This window comes from Prionailurus bengalensis, chromosome D3 (genome assembly GCF_016509475.1).
Source record: "Prionailurus bengalensis isolate Pbe53 chromosome D3, Fcat_Pben_1.1_paternal_pri, whole genome shotgun sequence".
Classification (NCBI taxonomy): domain Eukaryota; kingdom Metazoa; phylum Chordata; class Mammalia; order Carnivora; family Felidae; genus Prionailurus; species Prionailurus bengalensis.
The window spans coordinates 7427718-7444033 of record NC_057356.1 but is presented as its reverse complement, the minus strand read 5'-3'; the positions used below and the strand labels follow the sequence as shown (position 1 = coordinate 7444033).

General features: G+C 50.3%; 1 protein-coding gene across 2 annotated transcripts in view; it reads left to right on the top strand.

Annotated features, from left to right (window-relative positions):
* BCL7A (BAF chromatin remodeling complex subunit BCL7A) overlaps positions 1-5661 on the top strand; it is a 29558-nt gene extending 23897 nt beyond the window's left edge. For both annotated transcript variants that reach the window (XM_043557512.1, XM_043557511.1), the window contains exon 6: positions 3809-5661. In XM_043557512.1, coding sequence (XP_043413447.1) covers positions 3809-3880 — 72 coding nt within the window. In that variant the 3' untranslated portion in view covers positions 3881-5661. The remainder of the gene's footprint in view (positions 1-3808) is intronic.
* Positions 5662-16316: the final 10655 nt, after the last annotated feature.

Below are 16316 nucleotides of genomic sequence, written 5' to 3'. Positions count from 1 at the left end.
GCCCTGCCTGCTCTCGTGACCCAAAGTTAGCTTCCTTGAGAGCTGGGACGGTAAGTCTGCAGAATCCTAAATGCCAGATGAATCATCCTTTAGCATTTTGCAACTGACCACACCCCCTCCCCCACCTGGCTTGGACCCCGATCTGGGTCATCGCCGTTTGTGCGCATCTGGTGTGAATCAGACAGTGCAGAAGCAGGTGGCCGGTGGATAGGAGCAAACATCCTGGGTTCAAATCCGCCAACTCCTTCACTTAGCATGACTGAGCCTCATTGTCTGCAGCTGCCAAAATGGAGTCACAGGACTGTCTTGGGACCAGGGCGCAGATGAGATGAGAGAATGTGGGTTAACACACTCATTGTGACACTGGACACAGGAATGCCTCGGAAGCCACCGTTGTGCCTTTTCACCGTCAGCCCACTGTGCTCACCTAAGATGAGTTGGGGACTCAGGGGTGTCAAAACGCCAACGAATAAAACTATTTTCCAGGACCTTGGGAGACACTGACTAGGAGCAGTAGCCAAAAGACTGGAAGAGGCAGGGTGTGCGGGACATGGTCTGCACTTTGCAGAGCCTTAAGCCAGGCTGTCCCCCCAAGAGGAAGTGCCCCTTTGGATCTGCAGCCCCCTCCTCCTACAGAATACTCCTCCAGAGTATTCTGCCCAGAAACAGAGGGAGTGTTGATAGAAGATGTGTTTGCAGTGGCAGGAAATCAGCCACAACCTAAGTTTGTCAAAGGGGACTGGTTAAATTAATCCTGGGGTCACGGATAGAACAGACTGGTACATAGCTGTTAAAAAGAGGTGGTTGACCCAGGTACAGACCGTCAATAAAGAAGTACCCTCACAACATGAAATGAGAAAAGCAAGACACAGAACCTCAGGCATAGCATGAGCCCATTTGATTAAAAATAAAAATCAAAGCCCCGTTACAGTTTGTAGAACCAGGATGTCAGCTGGGATCTCCTGGCCTCCTGAACTCAGTGGAGGAAAGACCAGCTTGAAACTTTGATCCATACCCTGGGGGGCATCTCGTGCTCCCCTCCCCTGCAGATGTCTGAATGGTACAGGGGTCTCCTGTTCTAACATGCCCCCCCCACCTCCACTCCCGTTTCCAGGGGACCCAGACCTGAAACGGGGCCTCGTCTGCTGTTGTCACGCACACACAGACAGACGCTCGCTCACAGAGCTCCGAGGCTTGTGAGCAAGGTGCAGAATACATCACAGCTAAGCAAAACAACTTGACGTTGAAATGTGGCCATTCCTGTGTCAAAAACAAAAACAAACAAAAAACCCTCCCTTCCTCCCCCATGAGGAAGACTTACTCGGCTCTTCTGCCGGCTCAACTGTCCTGAATTCGTGGCTCCTCTTTCACTCCCTCCCTCTTCCCTCTCTCCTCTCCTGTGCCCTGTACAGCAGCTCACCTCCCTCCAGGCTCCCCTCCCAAACTCACATGCTGCCCCCGCACCCAGGTGCTCTGCAGAACCAAAGACCTTCTCCCGAGCGGGACCCACGATCCTCGGAAGGCACAGTACCTGCTTTCTGCTGTTCTGTCTTTATCGGGCGTTTATCGCTTTCATAATGAGAACAAGGGAGAACACAGATGGAGGGGTTCTTTCTGCCTCCCTGCGACACCTGCTGTCAGGGTCTGCCACAGGAAACTCACACCCACAGTCTCCTGGCTGGCTCAGTCGGTCGAGTGTCCGACTTCGGCTCAGGTCATGATCTCACAGTTTACAAGTTTGAGCCCCACGTTGGGCTCTGTGCTGTCAGCATGGAACCTGCTTTGGATCCTCTGTCCCCCTCTCTCTGCCCCTCCCCTGCTTGTGCACTCTTTCTCTCTCAAAAAGAAATACTAAAGGGGCGCCTGGGTGGCGCAGTCGGTTAAGCGTCCGACTTGAGCCAGGTCACGATCTTACGGTCTGTGAGTTCGAGCCCCACGTCGGGCTCTGGGCTGATGGCTCGGAGCCTGGAGCCTGTTTCCGATTCTGTGTCTCCCTCTCTCTCTGCCCCTTCCCCCGTTCATGCTCTGTCTCTCTCTGTCCCAAAAATAAATAAACGTTGAAAAAAAAATTTTTTTTTAAATAAAAAAATAAAATAAAATAAAAATACTAAAAAAAAAAAAGATGGGGTGCCTGGGTGGCTCAATCATTTAAGTGTCTAGCTTGGCTCAGGTCATGATCTCACGGTTCATGGGTTCCAGCCCCACATCAGATTCTGTGCTGACCGCTCAGAGCCTGGAGCCTGCTTTGGGTTCAGTGTCTCCCTCTCTCTCTGCCCCTCCCCTGCTCATGCTCTGTCTCTCTCAAAAATAAACATTAAAAAAAAATTTTTTTTAAAGAAACTCATACACAGCCTGCATCAAGGTCTAGGGCCTGTATGGAACATTTGTTGGGCACCTGCTGTGGGCCAGGCTCTCGACCAGATACTAGAGACCCAGGGTGAGCCAGAGACAGGGTCCCTCCTGCCCTCTTGGGGCTCACGATGGGGTCGGGGAGGAAGACACAGCCGGAATACAGCAGGCACAGGAGGAATACAAGGTCCCAACACGTGCTTCAGGAGAACCAGAACAAGGAGGCCTGACAGTGGAGGGTTCTTCGGGCTGGTATAGGCAGAGAAAGGGGCTTTGAGTGGGAATTTGAAGGATGGGAAAATAGGGCAGGCTTTCTGGGCAGAGAAACCAAAGGTGCCTGGGCCTGAAGACAGGAACGAGCCTGACGAACAAAAGGGGGGCCAGGGGAGCCGGGGCCTAGCAGACAAGGAAGAGCACGGTGAGGCGAGGCACAGAGGTAGGCCTGGGCTGGCCGCTGGGCCCTCTCAGCCTGGTAAGGAGTTGGGATTTTGCTCTGAAGTCAGTGGGAAAGCGTCGGCAGGTTTTATGTTCTGTGTGTGATTTCTATTTTGGGATTGGTTAGACGTTGGTGAAGGCTGCACAGGGAGATCTCGGAACAGGATGCTGCTTTCTCTGGGCAGGTGATGGTGGTGAGGACAATGGATGGGGCAGCAGGCAGCGGGGAGAGGTGGGCAGGCCCAGGGGTATTTGGAGATGGAGTTGGTGATACTTGCTAGTACGTGGGGGGTATGGGCACAGGGCGAGCAAACGAGGCCTCCTGCCTACCGTCAGCTTTATCCCGGGCAGGTGTGGTATCCTGGACGGACACGGGGGTGCAGTCGAGGCGGATAAGGTCAACAGCTGGTCTCGGGGGATGGGCCAGGTTGGCGATGCCTGAATGGGAAAGTCAGGGTGGGAGAATGAGTGCTGAACCTTTTTTGGGTCATGGGATCTAGGAGTTCGGTCACAACTATGGGCCTTTTCCCCAGAAAAACGCACAAGTGCATTCAACAAACGCTGAGTGTGTGCCCAGGCCAGGCACCTGTGCGGAGCTCTGGAGGAGCCATTGTCCATACGGCAAGGTTGGACCAGGCCTTCTTCGAGCTTGGAGAGGTGCCCTTGGGACTTGTGTACAAATGATTACCATAGCGATTAATTACAGATTGGAGGGCTGATAATGGGGAAACCCTCCCCCGGCCTGTGTGGTGAAGGGGACAGAGAAGCTTTAGAGGCCCAGGGGGCAGTGTGGTAACGGTCGTGGGTGACGGTATGCTTGAAGACCCACAGGGAAGCCACCGTGGCAGGGACGGGGGACCCAGGTGACACGGGGCTTGGTGAGCACAGAGCACAGGGCCAGAACCTCAGGCTGGAACCACAGGGGGTGGGCCTCAGTTTCCTCCTGGGCTGACCTTCTACCTCACGGCTGGCCGAAACTGCCCCCCTGGCTGTTAACCTCTGTTCTCCCTTCTTCTTCCCCAAGGATTTGGAAGGAGTCCCACCCTCTAAGAAGCTGAAACTGGAGGCCTCGCAACAGAACTCTGAAGAGATGTAGACACTACGTTCAGTCCTGCTGTCCACGTTCCACGGGAGAGCCATCTGCAGGCTGAATTCTAGAACAACTTCCCCCGAGCGATTCCTCTCGGGTGCAGACAGAACTACTAACTTTCCAAGTTTACCAAGTGCAAATCCAAGAAAACCCAGAACAGCGTAACTTCTCAGACACTGAAGAACTTTCTGCTGTGAAGCAAAACACTTGAGTCTCGAAGGGACCGTCCTTGGGAAGGCGGAGTCGACAGCACTCAGGAGGGTCTGCACACTGTCTCTGAAGCCAAGATTACATTTGTGTTGCTGCTGTATTGTTTCGTTCCCCTCTCCGCCACCCCCCACTTCTCTATTTAACGATATAAGCTATATTTGAGGGTGGTGCCGATCAGGAAATCGGTTTTCGTCGGGGCATTTCACTGTTCAGCCGATTCCTTCTGCTTTCTTTTTTTGTGCCTTGTGCCCTTGAGGTGACCTCTGGCATGTTTTCCCGGTTGTTTTGCATCTCCCTTTGCAAAGTGCCCTCGGTTTTGTCCAGGCAGCCGGTGCCACCGTCCTCAACATCTCTCCCCTCCCTGACCCGGGACTTCAGCTGGAGCGGAGCAGGCAGGGAGGAGGGGAAACTGAGGCCTCGGAAGAGCAGGACCTCCTTGGCCACCTGATTTGCAGGTGCGGAGGGAGGGCGTCGAGCAGCCCTGGGCCCTGGGGCCTGGGTCCAAGGTCCGAGGAGTCTCGATGTCGTCGGGGCACTGTCCCCGAGGGCGGGCCACTGGATGTGCTCTCACTTCCTCGGGGCATCTGAGGCCGGTGTTTCCAAGCCCACCGTGGCCCAGACGGATACACGGAACCCTTAGATTGTTCTGGCACTTCCACCCTCTATCCCCACCATACCGCTTTCTCCCACACCTCCGAAGACGAAATGGCTTCTGTGGCTGACTGCAGGATTGTCTCCTTAGGACGATGAAAGGGCTGAGGAGGCTGGGAGCAGATGGCAAGAAGAGCTGGTGCTGAACTTTCTCTCCTAGCGTGTTGCCTGGATTTCAAATCCACAGTAACCTGCTGCCCTCCGCCTCCCCGGCTCCTCTGGGCTCTCCCCCCACACCCCCCGGGGGGGGAGGGGAGATGGCAAAGCGTTCCTGACTCTTCAGAGCCAACAACAGTCCATCGCCTCTCGCTCCCAGGATGCGCTGATGGTCCCCACTGGGGAGCAGACCCTGATGATTGGGCCTCAAAGGCCAGAAACAAGGCACCGGGGAGCAGAAAGCTCTACACTCCTCCAGAAAGGGGTGATTGAGCCCCCATCCCCTGGCCTCCGTCCTGTGCCTGTGCCGGGACAGCTTCCTCTCCCTCAAATGGCGATGCCCCCCGTGGACAGCCCGCCTGATCGTTTGGTTCTGAGGCCTGGTTTGCTCTTAATTCCTAGATGGACTCCTCGGACCTTAACCCTTTTCCTGAGCTTTCTTTACTGCACTGGAGTTCAACTTCCTTTGAGTTGTGTGAGGGGGTGGGAGGGTTGAGGGGGGGTTATTTTGTTGTTGTTTTGTGGTTTTTTTGTTTTCGTTTTTGTTTTGCTGATTGGTGCATATATTCAGGTACCACCTTTGACGTGTGGATCTCTCTCCTGACCACCATGGGAAGTGTCTGCCAGATTCCAGTTTCTAAGTTTCTGAGGGTGAGGCTCTTACTTTTTTTTTAAGGGAGCCAATCTATTTCCTGCACTTCAAGAAGAATCAAAATGTTCCTGAATTTCAAATACCTCATGCAAAAATGTCTCCTGAAATAAGGGAAAAACAAAACAAAACAAAACAAAAAAAAACACACAACAAACTTTGAGAATCTTAATGTTGAAGTTTGCAATGCCGAAAAGTTTCTGTCTTAAAAAAAAAAAAAAATCCTTATCAATTTTGCCCCTCAGGCAGTCAGTTCTGTGGAGAACTGTGTTCTGCGTTACCTCTCAGCATCTCTCAAGGCGGCTTTACCTCCAGATCCTCTAGAGCTAGAGTAACTTAACTTTTTTTCTTTGCGGCAAAACTCCATTTTGATGAAAGGTGAATTTGGAGATTTATCTCCTTTCTTTTTTGGGAAATGAGAGGTTAGGAGCAAGACAGCCGAAGGAGACCCACACACGCATCCACAGGAACGGCGAGTCGGCCGGGGTCCCCTGGGCGCCTTCCGGTTACGGTGCCCTCTCTGGACGGGCGAGGGGAGTCAGCGCGGTTGAGGACGGAGACCACATCCACGACACCGAGGCTGTCATTAGTTTTTCTCTGAAGTGCCTGATGAAGGTAGGAAGGGGCCCGTGGCCGGGGACCCCCTCCCCCCCGGCCCCGCCGCGGCCACGCCAGGCAAAGCGCCAGTGGCCCCGCACGCATCGCTGGCCGGGAAGGCCTCCCACGCGGCATCGTTAGACTGCAAAAATCCACACGTGCTTCCTTCCCCGACGCGGTCCGCTCCTCGGAGCCACTGTTGCCCACCCACCCTGCGCCCCTCGCCCTCCTCCCACCACAGAATCTAAGACCTTTCAGCCGACCGAGCCAGGGGCGGGGGTCCTCAGCAGATGCCTTCCGCGGACACCAGGCCCTGTGGCCTAAAGGGCTCCCAGGGCAACCTTACTCCCCGCCACACACGAAGTCGGGGAGGCTTCGGCTACACATTCCACAAAGTGCTGGCACTTTTACACCCAGAACCTGGAGGGCAGTTGACCGATCTATAGGGTGGTGACCTCTCATTACAAACGATGTCATGGTTTGGAATGTTCATTATCGCCAAGGACCTGGTTAGAGGTATAAAGACCTTTTTTCACCGTTACCTAATTTTTTTTTTCCTCTTACTTTTTTTTTTTCTTTCTTTTTGGCGTGTTGTACAGCAGTATAATTTTTCACTTATTTATTCCATCAGTAGATATGGTTTGTACAATGTACAATGGTTCCATTTCAGAAAATAAAAAAAAATTCAAATCATGAACACCATGTGGCTTTCTAGCATCGTAGTAAAGGGTAAAATCTGATGGATGGCGAGACGGCCCCTCGCCAGCTGCTCTGGCCTCTCGTGCACGACCGTGTGGCCCTGACTTTGTGCAGAGCACTAAGCTCCTTGCACCCAGGGACTGTTGCCTCCCAGGGTCACGTTAGCTGCCACCGTTAGGCACCAGCTGGACACTGGACACGGGGGTGACAGACCTCCTCGCTGAGGCGAGGACACAGAAACAGTCGCATAGCCAAGCAGGGCCCCCACGGAAAGGCCCTGGTCCTCGACTTTGCGAGGCTGTGGCAGGCACTCTGAGGAGTCGGCCCGGACGTGGATCGCAACTTTGTCTTGGCTTAAGTGACCCGCGGCCAGGCCAGAGGCAGAACCTTCCCGGGGCTCTTTCCCCTCCTGGCGTTTGGGGCGCTTCTCTCCCTGGCAGCTCAGACTCCCTCCCTGGAGTCTCCCTCCATGGTTTCCTTTTCTCTGGCCTGTCTCACCATCTCCTCTTCCACCTGAAACCTGGCCGAGGCTGATCTGCCAGCAGGGAGGGCAGGGGTGGGATTATTGTTTTAGTGAGGCCTGCCTGTGCCAACCCGCCTGGAGGCAAATGTTCTCTGTTTTGTCTGCCTCTCCCTCCCACCCCCTTCTTTTTTACCGTGTTCTAGTGTTTTTCCCGGGATTGATTGCTCAGCGAAAGAGACTCCTGAACTCCTGATAAAGTTCGGCTTGACAAAACAGAAATCATAGGGACTTTGCTCAACCAAAAATATGCTTCAGTTGGCACCCTTTTGCGGTCTCCTTTTCTGTCTTCCCCGCGTGTCCGCGTCTCCGTCCTGGATGAAGCTCCGTCCCTTCCAGACTTGTCCCTGTGGATCCGCCACCCTTCTCTCCACCCCTCTCCCCGCCCAGATGTTTCTCAGTCATACGCTCACTCTCTCTGTGACTCTCTTGGCTTCTCTGTCTCTTGCCGTTTCCTGTCCGTCTGTGGAGCTGCCTGACTTCCTCTCCTGTCCGTTGAGAAGCAGTCATGCACAAGAGCTGGAAAATGCAGCTTTGCAAGCATTCGTGTGAGCACCACGTGTATGCTGGGCCCGGGGCAGCAGTGACTCAAGTTTGTCCCTTCAGCTATAGGCAAATAAGTGAGCCAGTGTGCCAGGATGGCCAACACCGTTCGGAACTAGGGAAGGTGCCTTTTGATGAGGGGGCGTGGTCAGGGATGGTGCAAGGAGTCCAGGCATGGGGATGAGAAGTTCGTTTTCCTGGTTGACACCAAGGAGTAGGCTGGAGGTTTCTGAACCAGGGCTCTGCTGGACTGGGGACAGGATTTCCAGGGAATGGCATGGATTGGAAAAAGCCAAGGCTGGAGATGGGGGCAAAGCAACCAGGGAACTGGGGCAGTGGGCCAAGCAGGAGGCCGGGAGTTGGCAAAAGGCCGTGTGCTCCCAGGCAATCAGTACTGCAGCCCAGCTGGTGGAGTCAGGTGGGCTGGGAGAGACAGGTAGGGAAGCTGAGGTCTGGGTCTTAGCCCAGACTAAGCCAACAAGGACCATGGAGGGCCACAGTCAAGACCGAGGTGGGAGTGCAGACCTTAAAGGCCAAGTCTAACAATCCCCGCTCCTGTGAGTGAGGAATCTTTTATTTCTCTCCGGAGGCTAATAGACACACGCTCTTTGCCAGTTGCATTCCCCTCTTCTGCCAGTAGAGGTCACCCTTGTCCACTCAGTCCCAGGGACAGCCAGGTGACCCAGGCCTGCACCACCCGCATGGTCCCACCCCCTGGCCACAGTTGGTTCAAGGATGATCACATAAGCCGTTGTGGCCCAGTGACAGTCAGCCCTGAGATTTCCGTGGGAACTGCTAGAAAAGAGTCCCACTAAAGTAGTCACTAGAGAATTCCCTAGAGGGCCAGCACGGTAGGGAGAGGCCTGCCTGCAAGTGACTTGAACACAAGAAAGAGTTGAACGATGGAGAATGTGAGCTTCCCGAGGGCAGCATTTGAGCACTTGGCCCCAGCCGGCCCTGAAGCCAGCTCTCCTCCTGAACTTTTCAATGTTGGGAGTCCATTGTGGCCCTTCAGGTCAGTTTTCCCTGGATCGTTTCCCACGTGAGTCCCCGCTCGTCTGTCCCAGGGCTTGGAGTCTCTCCTGGACGAATCCAGAAGGAGGGGTGGTTGCCCATAAGGTAGCTCTGACTGCTGATTGGGTGTCATTCTCTTGGAAGGAGTCTTTCTCTCCCCTCCAACTTCCCCTTTTAACGCTCCCATGTGACAAAGACTTAGACGGTTCAGAGCTGAAGAAAAAGATGTAACAAGGATGATAGGAACCCATTTTGGACTTCTGAAGCAACCTCTTCTACAGTCTTCAGAGCTCCAGCACGTTAGACCTATGTCACCTCAGGTAAGTATCTTAGCTTCTCTGGGCCCCAGTTTCCTCCTCTAGGAGGGGAAGACTAACAGTGCCTACTCTCGGGTCATCTCAAGGATTAGATGAATTAATACATGTGAAGTGCTTGTGACAGGTCCTGGCACAGAGTAAATCTCAATAAATGTTGGCTGCTACCGTTACTACTATTAGAGTTACTATCTTCAATCATGTTTAGACCCCAGAAACCCAGCTCCCAGAGAATGAGGTGCAGGAAAAGGCAAGAATTGCCCACTCCCCGCTGCTTTGGGCTTACCTTCTTCTTTTTTTTTTTTTTCCATTTTTTAAATGTTTATTTATTTTTGAGAGAGAGAGAGAGAGAGTGAGCAGGGGAGGGGCAGAGAGAGAGAGGGAGACACAGAATCCAAAGCAGGTTCCAGGCTCTGAGAGGTCAGCTCAGAGCCCGATGTGGGGCTCAAACTCATGAACGGCAAGATCATGACCTGAGCTGACCAGATGGCTTACCGACTGAACCACCCAGGTGCCCCTGGGCTTGCCTCTGAGTTATACTTGGCTTTCTGAAGACCGGCCTCTTCCCCAGATGACTGACAGTGGGGTTATCCACCCAGAGTATCCCAGATGATCCATAGCCTAAATCATGTCTTGTGGGACGAGTAGAAGCCCTCCAGGAAACAGAAGGGAAGACACTCCTGGCTGAGGGCAAGGCTTGAGCAAAGGCTGGGGATTAGAGGGTACGTCCCTGCCACAGACACAGGCTGTCCAGTAAAGCAGTCCCAGGCAGGGAGCTTTGGGGCCTTGGGTCTCAGAGGAACAGCCCACTGGGGACTCAATTTTACAGCCTCCTTCACCATCGTTCTTCCTCCACAGGCTCTTGAGAGAAAAGCCTCTAGAAGGCAAAGACCAGGCTGTGGTGCCAGGCCTGTGGGTCCTGACTCCCTCCAAGATACCCCTGGGACACTGGTGCCCATGGATGCACTGGGTGAAATGAGGTCGATGGCTTTCTCTCTTCAGACTTTGGCAGAAATAACAATCTGCTTTGCACCAAAGAATCTCAAGAGACTCTTAATTCCTGCTCTTTCCTCCCTCTGGGTCCCTCAGTTATGAGCTCATTTGACCTCCGAGCCACCCGGAATGGTAGTTTAGAGCAGGGACCAACTCCCCATTATACAGATAGGAAAACTGGGGACAGGGACATGACTGAACAGAGTCCTGCAGTGACTCTGTGAAGGAGGCTTTGGAATCCGGTCCATCTGTCTGTGGGTGAGGAGTCAGCAAATCCAGCCCACGACCTGTTTTTGTAAATAAAGTATTATTGAGGGGCACCTGGGTGGCTCAGCCAGTTAAGTGTCCGGCTCCTGATTTCGGCTCAGGTCACGATCTCACAGTTCGTGAGTTTTGAGCCCTGCATTGGGCTCTGGACTGACAGTGTGGAGCCTGCTTGGGATTCTCTCTTTCCCTCTCTCTCTGGCCCTCCCCCATACACTTTCTCTCTCTCAAAAAATAAAAATTAAAAAAAAAAGTATTACTGGAACACAGCCATGCTCGTGCATTTACATATAATCTCTGGATGCTTTCATGATGCAACAGCAAAGGTGAATAGTTGCTATGGAGGCTATATGGTTTGCAGAGTCAAAAATATGTAATAACTAACCCTTTATAGAAAAAGTTTGCCAACCTCTGCAGTCAACCACACTTTCCTACGGAAACACCGTGCAGAGGAAAGAATAAGAATAATGATTACCTACTATGTGCCAGGCACCATGCAGGACTTTGCGTTGATTTCTCAGCTTGTGAGAGTGTACCTCAATGAAACTTCACACACTGAATACACCTGTGTGCCCCCCCCCCCCGCTGTCCTTTCCAGTCACCACCCCTCAAAGGACAGCTGCTCTCCCAATTCCTCTTTGCACAGGTGTGTTTTGCCCGGTTTTGAGCTTTCTGTTCATGGAATCACAGTATGTGCCCTTTTACCTCTGTCTTGTTTCACTTAACACAATGTTTGTGAGATTCATCGGATGGCTGCACATCACTGGAGTCCATTCTCCTTGCTAGAGAATATTCCACGGGGTGAAGACACGACAAGGCACTTACGCATTCTCCTGCTGCTGGCTGTTTGGTCTATTTCCAGTTTCCATGGAGTATCGATTATGAATATGCAAGATATTGGACCTCCATTATCTCATTTCACCCTGGCTTCAACCCTGAGGCGGGGAGCCAATTTGTAGCCTCTTTAAAAGGCGTGCAGACTGGGGTTCAGAGACACAGCAGGCGGGACAGGGAAAACCCTTGGTGAAGGTGTGCCTGCTGTCCTGGCTCTCTGGCTTCCTCATTAGATTCTGACTTGAAATCTCGCTGTGACCGCCTACTGCGTGATTCCATTTGCGTGAAATTTCTAGAAAAAGCAACACTGTGGTGACGGAAGGAAAAGCCTGGGTTATCCGGGACAGGTGGCAACAGGGATGGACTGCAAAAAGACAGGAGGTGATGGAAACATGCTCTAACACTGGACTGTGAGCAGGATCCCACAGCTGTGTGAATTTCTTTAAAGCTGAGTTGTATGCTTCAATACCTCGATAAAGTTGTCCCTCCCAAATCCCAAATTTGCACTCATCTACTTCACACACACACACACACACACACGTGCGCGCACGCGTCTCCCCTTGCCTCAGTTTCCCTATCTGTAAAACAGAGCTTACCGTCCCTTAGACGAGGGAGGCCGACTGTACAAACTGTGCAGGGCTGCTTAGCCATGGACCTCTTCCGGCCTCCCCGACGATTAGACACCCCCCACCAGTGCAGTCTCTCTCTGCAGAGGCCTGGAGCTGGGGGGTGGTCTGCCTGGCCAGAAGTGACATCTGAAGCAATCAGGATCCTGTTTGGCTTTGCCACGTCCGACCTGCTGCCTGCGGGGGCAGGAGAGCCACGCGCAGCGGATGCACCGGCCCCAAACTGTTTCTCAGAGTAGTCCCCAGAGATGGCCGCTGGCTTTCAATTTCTGCACTTGTTTATTTTCAAAGGGACGTTGCCAGACCACTAAGCCACCCCTGCCCTTTCATGGTTTGTTTTATGCAAGAGATTTCAGGAAGAGAGAGAGGAGGTAAAGCGACCTGAAACCAATTCCTCTGCCAGCAAAGGACGGCACGGGGCCCCCGCTGTTAGATTTGAGGGACACGTGGGGCCAGGATGCCCCCTTGCTGACTGCCAGTCCCCAGAACACCGGGAATCCTGATAGTGTTAATGCTCATTGCAAACAGTTAACAACGGAGGCTGGAACCATTGGACATCCACGTGCAAAAGGAATGAACCGCAGCCCGTCCCTTGCCCCTTATACCAAAATTCACCCAAAATGGATCATAGACCAAAATGTAACTCCAAAACTTCTAGAAGAAAACAGAAGAGAAAATCTTTGTGACTGGGGTTAGGCAGAGCTTTTTAAATTTTTATTTGTTTATTATTTAAAAAAATTTTAAAATATTTATCTATTTTTGAGACAAAGAGAGACAGAGCATGAATGGGGGAGGGGCAGAGAGAGAGAGAGAGGGAGACACAGAATCTGAAGTAGGCTCCGGGCTCTGAGCTGTCAGCACAGAGCCTGACGCAGGGCTCGACCTTACCAACCACAAGATCATGACCTGAGCCGAAGTCGGACGCTCAACCGACTGAGCCACCCAGGTGCCCCAGTTTATTTACTTATTTGTAAAGTTTATTTATTTGTTTTTGAGAGAGTAGGGGAGGGGCAGAGGGAGAGGGAGAGAGAGAGAATCCCAAGCAGGCTCCACACTGTCAGCATGGAGCCCAATATGGCGCTTGAACTCGCGAACTGTGAGATCATGACCTGGGCTGAAGTCGGACGCTCAACCGACTGAGCCACACAGGTGGCCTGGCAGAGCTTTTTTAAACATGGCATCACATACTAACTATACAAGGAAAAGCTAATACATTGGACTTCATCAAAATTCAAAACTTCTGCTCTGCTAAAGACACTGTTATGAGATGAAAAGACACAGACTGGCAGATAATCTTGGCAGAACACATAACTGATAAAGGACTTGTATCTAGAATATATAAAGAACTCTCAAGAGTTGAGAAGAAGAAAGCAAACACTAACCCCCCCCCCAGAAACCTAGCAAAATAGTGGCATAGCCATTTCATCAAAGAAAATATATGGGAAGCAACTAAGCCCATAAAAGACGCTGAACATGATCAGTTATTAGGGAAATGCAGATTAAAAGCCCAGTGAGACCCAGGACACTCCTACTGGAATAGCTAAAAAGAGAGACCACACCAAGTACCGGCGAGGATGTAGCAAAACCAGACCCCCCCCATGCTGCTGGTGGGGTGGTGAAACGGCACAGCCATTTGGAAAATAGTTTGGCAGATTCTTGTACAGTTAAGCGTCAACTTACCATACAACCCAGAAATCCCACGCCTACACATATTTATCTAAGAGACATTAAAATGTACAAAAGCTTATGCATAAAAGTTTCTAGTGGCCTTGTTTATATAATCACCCCAAGCTGGAAGCGACTGAAATGGTCTTCAATGGCTGAGTGGATCGACAAACTGTGGTACATTCCTCAAATGAAATCCTACTCAGAAGTAAACAGGAATGAACTACAGAGACACTGAAGGATAGAGGAGATCTCCGATGCATTACGCTAAGTGAAAGAAGCCAGACTCAAGGCTACTTACTGAAAGATTCCATTTGTATGGTGTTCTAGAAAGAGCAAAACAGCAGGGACGAGAAGCAGATCGGTGGTTGCCAGGGATTGGGGTGGAAGGAGGGGGGGATACAAGGGAAGCCTCTGTGTGTGTGTGTGTATGTGTGTGTGTGTGAGGGGGTATCAGAAACAGTCCCTATCTTGATTGTGGTGGTGATTTCATGACAGTATATATTTTTTAAAATTCATGGAACTGTACACTAGAGAGAGAGCTTCCTTGTATGCAAATTACACCCCAGCCAAACAAAACAAATAAATAATAATAATAATAATAAGCCAACGTAGCCCACATACTAGGTGTCAGGCACTGTTCGAAGTACTGCACACACATTTACTCACTCCGAGGCAATATCCTGACGGTCATCCACATCGGCTTCAAGGAACACCATGTGGGAACATTTTTTAGAGAGGGAATGGAGAAAGGATGGGTCATTTTGCAAGGCCCACAACATGTGGATGAGAAGTCAACTGTTGCAAGCGTATCTCCTGCAGTGTTCAAGCCTTCCTAAGAAGCGTACTTGCTCTCGATCTGCTTCACCCTTTTGGTGGCTGGGGTCTGACAAACAATTGTAAAAACTGATGAAAGGGGATCCAAACCACCATACAGAGCTTAGGAAATAGTACATCTGACACGAGATCAAGGAAGTAAGTGTCCAGGATGATAAAGGGAGGTCCCGGGACAATAGCTATGCATTAAGCCTACGCAACAATCAATCCAGATTGCTAGGACAAAAGACTTCAGTGGGAAAATTTGAGGTTGATAGACTCTGACAGGGCTGACTCTGTCAAAATTGTACTGAGAGATATTTAAGAAAACTATCGGATGTTATAGGAAGACTTAAACCATAGGTTCAAGGAAAACTAAGAAAATGGGAAAAGTGACACAGTTGTTAACTCCAGGAAAAACAAAAATTTGAACAATTTTTTGTTCAAAGCAACAAGGAAAAGAAATCATAGTGCACAATACTTTTGTGGCCAAAATATGAAAACACTGAATATGAATTTAACAAAATATAATTTAACTATATTGGTAAAATGGGAGAGGAAAGACATCTATAAAAAAATAAAATCATTCCAGGGGCACCTGGGTGGTTCAGTTGGTTAAACGTTTGACTCTTGGTTTCAGCTCAGGTCATGATCTCATGGTTTGTGAGTCTGAACCCTGAATTAGGTTCCATGCTATCAGCTGATAGCATGGAGCCTGCTTAGGATTCTCTCTCTCCACCTCTTCCTCTGCCTCTCCCCTGCTCATGCTCTCTCTCTCTCTCAAAATAAATAAATAAACATTAAAAAAAATCATTCTAACATAGTAAGTCAATAAATGATGTCTGAAATTGATGATTTTAGGATATATATAGGGAGAGAGGTTTTGCTTTTTTTTTTTTTTTAATTTGGAGATAAATACTAGAAGTGATCACTAAAAATTTGAAAAGTGTTACGTCTCTGGAGGAGATAGGTAGGACTGTCAGGTAGTAAGGGGCATGGCATGGGTGGTGTGGGTTAATTATAAGCCTTCTAACAAATAACATAATTTCTTACGTTCCCTATCTTAATTTTACTTGAATTTAATTCTTGGTTTACTGAAGAACAACCTCCAGTAACTCTTTCAAATATGGCCTATGGATGAAAAAGTCATTTAACCTTTTATCCTCCAAGATTTGTTGAGGGAAAACTCACTCTTTTCAGGCATATATTTTTATGATTTTTGAGAAACTTACACAGTCACATAAGCACCACCATAATCAAGAGAGAGTATTTTCATCACCACAAATTGTTCTCTGGTTCCTTTTTGTCGTCAGTTTCCTCCCCACGAGCTCCTGGCAACCACTGATCTGGTTTTTCTGTCCCTATGTATTTTGCCTTTTACAGATGTCATATAAATGGAATCAAATAATGTATGGCCTTTTGAGTCTGAATTCTTTTACTAAGCATAATGCTTTTGAGAGGCATCCATAGTATTGCATTTCTGGAAACCAAAGGTATAATTGATCATCAGTCGTCAGTGCTATTCATCCAATACTTACAGTCATGTGATTGGATTGCACTTCCTGGCTCCTTCCTACTTGGGTGAGGCCATGCTCCAGGCAATGAATTGTGAGTGCATCTCACTTCTGGGCTGGACCATTTCACTGACAAAGTGAGACCTATTGAGCTTTCTCTTCCTTTCTGCCACCACGATGGGCAACATTCTAGATGGTGGCTGCAATGTCAGCCTGAGTCTTGGAGTGACTACAACCAGCAGAGCCCATTGCCGACCTGTGATGGACACACAGCAAATACGTAGGGAGCTTGAGCCAAAAAACACACCTTTGTGTGTTGAAATTTGGGTGTGGTTTGCTATCACAGCACAATCAGCCTATATTGATCCATACAGAAT